This window comes from Cicer arietinum, chromosome 3 (genome assembly GCF_000331145.2).
Source record: "Cicer arietinum cultivar CDC Frontier isolate Library 1 chromosome 3, Cicar.CDCFrontier_v2.0, whole genome shotgun sequence".
Taxonomy (NCBI): domain Eukaryota; kingdom Viridiplantae; phylum Streptophyta; class Magnoliopsida; order Fabales; family Fabaceae; genus Cicer; species Cicer arietinum.
Window position 1 is genome coordinate 62,029,021 of NC_021162.2, and position 7,234 is coordinate 62,036,254.

Sequence of the window (7,234 nt, forward strand, 5' to 3'; positions counted from 1 at the left end):
ATTCAAATCACTCAATCATACACTCAAATCAAGTACGACTCGCGTGCCAAGCACCCTAATGCAATGCGTATATGCCAAAATGCATGGACTCGGAATTCCAAACCAAAACCCTCCTCGAAGGGCCGTAAATCATAATTGTACCGCCTATCGCAGGCCAAAGTACCAATTACCGAGGTGCCACCTATCACGGGTCAGCACGATTTACTAAAATGCGTAAATCATAAACGTACCACCTATCACGGGTCAGTACAGTTTACCGAGGTGTCACCTATCACGGGTCAACACGATTTACTAAAAGAAAAAGCGGGAATCGTAAACGTACCGCCTATCACAGACCAGTACTGTTTACCTAGGTGCCACCTATCACGGGTCAGCACGATTTACTAAAATGCGTAAATCATAAACGTACCACCTATCACGGGTCAGTACAGTTTACCGAGGTGTCACCTATCACGGGTCAACACGATTTACTAAAAGAAAAAGCGGGAATCGTAAACGTACCGCCTATCACAGACCAGTACTGTTTACCTAGGTGCCACCTATCACGGGTCAGCACAATTCACCAAAAATGTAAATCGTAAATGTACCACCTATCACGGGTCAGTACAGTTACCATGGTGTCACCTATCACGGGTCAACACGATTTACTAAAATGTAAATCGCAAACGTACAACCTATCACGGGTCCGTACAGTTTACCAAGGTGTCACCTATCACGGGTCGACACAATTTACCAAATGAAATGCATGAGCATACACAGACTCCATTCACAACAATCGTTAAGCAAATGCAGATATTAAAAGATTCCCCATTTTTAATACCCATTTAACTTAAACGACTTTCAAACAACATTAATTAAATAAGTCATTAAGAGATTCCCCGTTCTTAATACCGATTTAACTTAATGATTTTCAAAACAAAACGTTAAGCAAACAGTCATATTAAGAGATTCCCCATTCTTAATACTCATTTACCGAAACGATTTTCAAAAACGATAGTTAAGTAACCGAGACATTAAGAGATTCCCCATTCTCAACGCCCAGTTAACTTAAACATTTTCCTCAAATACACATTAAGTAAACCGAGGTATTAAAAGATTCCCCATTTTTAATACTCGTTTAACTCTAATGGTTTTCAAATTCCACAGAAACAAATTCAAACATACTTTCACATTCAAACCATAATTCACAACAACCACACCAATTAACAAACATCAAGTACGAACACACCGAATGTACCGAACACAAATCACGCAACATAACACCCAGATACATCCAATTTCATTTACCACGAAACATTCATCACTATAAACAAAACCTAACTCTTAGGGTTTTACCCGTAACGCACTAGTTTGGTTTTTCCCCAAATCGACACATTTAACCCTAACAATTTCCTTCCCACACAACTACAGATAAGTCCCTAATGCAAGCTAGAAGTTTGGAAGGAGCCCTTACCTCAAAGTTAGCTTTATCGAGTGTTTCCGGTTCCGCGAGAAATTCCGGTAAAATCTCCGCTCGCAACGCCGCTTCCAAATTAGTGCACTAGCACCGTAGCACGGAGGTGAGCAACTTTCCCTTCTATCTCTTCGAGGAATGAGGTTTGGATCAAGAAGAAACGGAGGGGTTTGTGTTTGGATCTCAAAAACCGTTTTTCTTCGTTTTCGAATCAAAGAGGAAGAGTGGAGTTACGAAAACCTTGATCTAGCTCTCACCCGACCTTGGGTCACTAGCTTTGAAGAAAAGGAAGCAACGAAAACGAAAAATGGGAGGAAGAGGGATTTTGGGTTTCACGGTTAACAGAGGGGAAGAAGATGGAAAATTTTAGGTTTTCCTTCCTTTCTATTTCTTTCTTTTGCTTTTCCTTTCTTCCTTTTTCCTTCCTTCCTTTATATACTATTTTCTTTTCCTTTTCCTTCCTTCTAGTTTTCCTTTCTTTTTCCCTCCAAGCAAACATATATATATAAAAAAAATAACTTAACAAATATCTCAAAATCTAGATATTTATTAAATTACCGTTTCGCCCGAAACGCCTTAAATTCTCCGCAAAGTATTTACCGCAGTTAAATTCAATTTATTTATCGACGAGAAATTCTAATTGGCATCGAAATATCTTTTTGATTATAAAACTCCAAAATATTATTAACTTTGGCTTAAAAGCCTCCGAGCCAAAATCCAAAATATACCAAAAATATATAAAAGGTACTTTAAAATTATGGGTCTTACAAAGATCTTCTTCAATATTATATGTTATTAATGATTTCTTTAAAAGAAGGCCCTATTAATGATTTATTCAATCCAACTTTTAAGCTGATGTCACAATATATTAAAATTAAAAATGAAAAATTTAATTATTTTTAGAAATATTATCAAAATTGAGAATTCTAATTTGTATTATCTCACTCTTCTCACTTTCACTTTTTTTTTTTTCTCTTCTCACGACCTTCAATCCAAATTATGTTAAATAAAAATATTAAGTTCATGTCACAATGTATCAAATAATATTTTAATTAAAAAAATAAATTATAAATTATAAATTAAAAAATTGATTATTTTTTTAAATGAATACTAAAATCGAGAACTCTAACTTGTATTGTCCTCTTATTATCACCTTCACCATTTTTCTCTTCTCATGACCTTCTCACCTTCACCATTAAAGATACTATTACATTACTTTTAATTTCATTTATGTTCAAACGTGTTATTGGAGACACTGATGCTGAAGAAGTCACTCAATTTATAATCTCAATTGTGCCCCAAACTACTTTTATTCCTAAAAATAAGTCAAATGTGAAAATCTGAAACAAACAATACAAAAACTTCAATCCATAACAAAACATGCACAAACAAAATCAAATTCAAATGTTTATTTATCCAAAAGCAAATAAGCAAAATAGACTTGAAGCAAAAAAGAAAAAGAAGAATTGATAAATTAAAAAGCGTGTAATAGTATCTTTAAGGGTGAAGGTGAAAAGATCATGACAAGAGGAAAAGAAAAATAGTTGAAGGTGAGAATAGGGAGACAATAAAAATTGATGTTCTCAATTTTGGTATGCTATTCAAAAAATAATTTGATTTTTAATTTCTATTTTATTTTTTATTAAAAAACTATTTAAAACATTGTGATGTCAACTGAAAGGTATTAGAATTTTTTTAATAGAAGTTGGACTGAGGGACCGTTTTAAAATGAATATGTACTTGCAGGGATGAGAATCAAACAAAAAAACTTACGAGTACCAAAATAAAAAAATGTTATAATTGCAAGAACCAAAGACACATTTAAACATTAATTTGATGTTCTGATATACCAAAAAAGTAAAATATTGTTTGAGAATTGAGGCTAAAGGTAATTTATAAACATCTTTTCACAAGACAAAATAATGAGGGTTCACACAAGACACAAAGCGAACAATACATCAAAAATGTTGTTTTGCATACTTAAGGTCAAAACAATGATGGCATATGAGGAGACGAACCCACGAGGATTGACAAACCTTTAGCCCTTTAATCTTGATGGAGGGCTACTTTTTTTATATACGAAAAATTCATAAGGCAAAACCATGAAGTCTCACATAAGACCTAAAGCGGACAATAACTCATAAACATTGTGTTGCGAACTTGAAATCAAAACGTTTACTGTTGAAATTTTTAGGTTTTTTTTTTATATTACTACTAAAAATTTATTTAAATATCAAACTACCACTCTTTTATAACTAAGTACTAATATACCACTTTTTTCAAATTTTTTTAAAGATAAGAAATCGTTTTTGAAAGCACCTATTTTTCATATAAAAAGAGTGATAGTGGTAGTATGATATTTAAATAATTTTTCAGTGATGACATGAAAGAAAAAAAAAACTAAATTTTTATACACCAATAATTGTAAGAATTAATATATAAAAGTAACACATTTTTTAAACAAATTTATTATTAGAACTACTTTTATTAATGTGTTAATTTTGTTTGAGAGTCTTACAATAAGAGAAAGATGATAAACATATACTTTTCGTATATAATATATCGATGTAAATCGTGTGATTGTTAGATTTTTGTGATTACTACATTTATGACTTATTATAACTCAATTACTTTATTACTTTATTAGTAGATCGACAAAAATCCGTGAAGCTACATTATATCGATAGTTGGGCATAAAATTATGATAAAAATATCAATACAAAACTGTTTAGGTGTGAACATGTATGAGTAAAGAAGAAAACAGATGCGAACATGTCTGCATAAATATAAAATAGGATTTTTTTTTGTTAAAAAAATAAGTCTAAATTGTTAAAAAATTTATTATATTTCAAAAATATTATTAGTTAATTAATTTAATTGATATATTGTTATTATTTTATTATATTTCAAAAATATTATTAGTTTTAATTTGTCTGTTGAAGATTTATAGGCTATGAATTATTACAATTTTCATGCCGTTGGAAATTATTTTCATAGCCATTAATTCATGCCTTTTTGAATTTCCTTATTTCATAATATAAAAAGAGGACAAGGGTTTACAATAAGGGGCATGAAAAAAAATGATTTTGAACGAGTTTGTAATACCTTAGAAAAATAAATTATTTTTTTGGATTAACAATATAGATTATTCTCATAGTTTTTTAGGTTTTCTCGAAATAGTCTATTCGGTTTTAGAAGATTTTCGTCTCAGACAAATAAATTTGAAGACAGTATTTTCACACGTTCCAGACCTATATTTAATTTATAGTATTATTCTCTATTATTTATACTCTAATTCATAACTTACTTCGTAACTTAGTTAACAATATATGAATAGTTTGTGGAGTTCGTGATTGCTAACGACTTGCAGATATAGGGGACAACATATTCAAACATAAATATAAGCTTATTTACCTTGAATTTATTTGAGGCAAAAAATAAAATAATATTTAATGTATATTTTTGGTGTTTTAATACAAACAGAAAAACATTATTAAGCATACTTTTTTGTCAATAGATGGAGCGCAAACACTCCCTAAAATTCACACACAATTGTGAAAATTCAAAAGAAAACGTTATTAAGTATATTTTTTATGTCGATAGACAGAGTGACAAACACCTCATCTTAAAACTCACACACAATTATAAAATCCAATTCAATCCCAAATAAAGATGTTCAACTTAACGATATCCACAATTCACATTTGCTAGAACTAGGCCTTATGGACTCTTAAGCATATCTTAGTTTCTTAAAACAAAAACACAATTAATAACAGGTGGAGTACTTACTAGTAACTACTACTCATGCTTAGCTGTGACTGTAGGATTACGAATTTGCAATCTAAATCTGTATTCTGCAACTACACACGTGAAATTGAGGAAATACTTTAAAAAAATTAAACAAAATTCTACTAATAGTTGGTTCGCCACCACCAGGATAAACTTAAGATTCAAATCATGACCATCATATTCCTAGCATCTTTATTAACTTCAAAGAGATTCAAGACACTAGCAGCCTATTCCAAACACCTTTAACTTTAAATGCCAAGAGAACAATTTAAATAGTTCATTATTGAACATTTGCAACCATCCCAAAATCATAAATTAAACAACAAAACATTCTGCTAACTATAAGATACACACAGACGTAGATGCTCTGGCTATACTACCAAATAACAGAGAGGATCAAAGATATCATCCCGGACACCACTTCAAAAACTCAACTCAGCCAGATCCAATTTATTTATTTGCTAAGAAAATATCAACCCTAAGTGGCATGCTGCAAGCAAGATCCCTGATTTTATTTCAACTTGTGAATTGTCTTCATGTCAATGACCTCGCCAAGAGTCCCTCTTTCAACGTGGTCCCACCATTTAAATAAGAAATTGTCCACAACTAGTCTGAACCAGGGGGACAGCTTCAAACCTTCCTCGCCTGCGTCTGCTTTCCTTAACAGCTCCTTCAACTGATCACGGTTCACATATTTGATATCAGCCACTTCATCAGGATTTGGATTAACGTTAACATCTCGGACAATAAACAGCAAATAATCCACTGCAATCAAGGAAGGGAAAAAGAAAAGTCAATACTATCTGAAGGAACTGTCCCTTCCACAGCCATAAACTCAAGAAGTTATCCTTTAGAATTAGTAGCAGAACAGATTAGTCAATTCGAAGAGTAGTTAATGGTGCATGTACAAATGTATGTTTGGATGACTCAATAGGTTGATACTTAATGTAATACAAAATCAGCTTGCATTAAAATTTGGAACTAATTAAATTGGCTTACGTTCGTGCTCTCCCCATTTGCCATCAGAAGGTGCCTTGTAAAGTATGCGACCCAATGGGGTGAACTGGTCAACTGGTACATCTTGAGCAGGAATACCAAGTTCGTCCAAAAGCTTCCTCTGAGCTGCATTTCTTACTCCTGGTAATACAAGGAGTAAAAATAAATAACAAAAAGCAGCAATGACAATGTACGCCATAGTATTTACTACATATATATTAAAAAAGGTACACAGTTTATACCAAGGGCATTCTCTGGAATAAGCTCAGATTCTCGGTACAGTGGATGGCTGCAGCAGGTGTTTGTCCATACAAGAGGGAATGTTACCTTTGTTGCAGATCGTTGCTTCACCACAAAGAACAAAGAAATTTTCTCAACAAACAGAACTATAACCAAGAGTCTAAGACGTGAAAACAGGCATGCATAATCATAGAGAAATTTTTTCACCATATACTCATTGAGAAAATTTGGACAAGAGACAAGCAAATGTCACAATGTTGCTCATAAATCATATTTATATTGTTCAATATGCAAGTCATAATGAAAGTGTTATCAGAATAGGAAGTGTTGAATACTGTTAGAATATTAAAAAATATCTTATAATATCTTTTATATTATATTAGAGTATCTTAAATTATTTCTTAGGATCAATTTATAATTATAGAGATATCTTAAAATATCTCTTATTATTATTATGATTTATTCCTAATTTAGGATTTAGGCTATGTTTCTCTATAAATAGAGATTAGTATTGAGTCTATTGTAATCAAGTCAGCATAAAGCTATTATCAATAATATCCAAACTCTTATTATTTTCTCTCCTCCTTTTCTCTAAAATCTCACACTTTCAACATGGTATCTAGAGCCTATTTCGATCCCCCTTGAACGATTCTGCCTCTATTCCGCTGTCGAGTTCCCAACAATTAGGGAATATAATTATAGTTTCTCTTTTCTAACATTCCAATATTCGGTGAGATTTTTTGTAGCTTTTCGTTT

The 7,234-nt window shown here is 31.9% G+C and overlaps 1 protein-coding gene across 1 annotated transcript in view; it reads right to left on the minus strand.

Annotated features, from left to right (window-relative positions):
- Positions 1-5,411: 5,411 nt before the first annotated feature.
- LOC101509488 (isopentenyl-diphosphate Delta-isomerase I) overlaps positions 5,412-7,234 on the minus strand; it is a 7,029-nt gene continuing 5,206 nt past the window's right edge. The window contains exons 4-6 of the mRNA XM_004492783.4: positions 6,481-6,583; positions 6,242-6,379; positions 5,412-6,007 (exon numbers count right to left, since the gene is read on the minus strand). Coding sequence (XP_004492840.1) covers positions 5,754-6,007; positions 6,242-6,379; positions 6,481-6,583 — 495 coding nt within the window. The 3' untranslated portion in view covers positions 5,412-5,753. The remainder of the gene's footprint in view (positions 6,008-6,241; positions 6,380-6,480; positions 6,584-7,234) is intronic.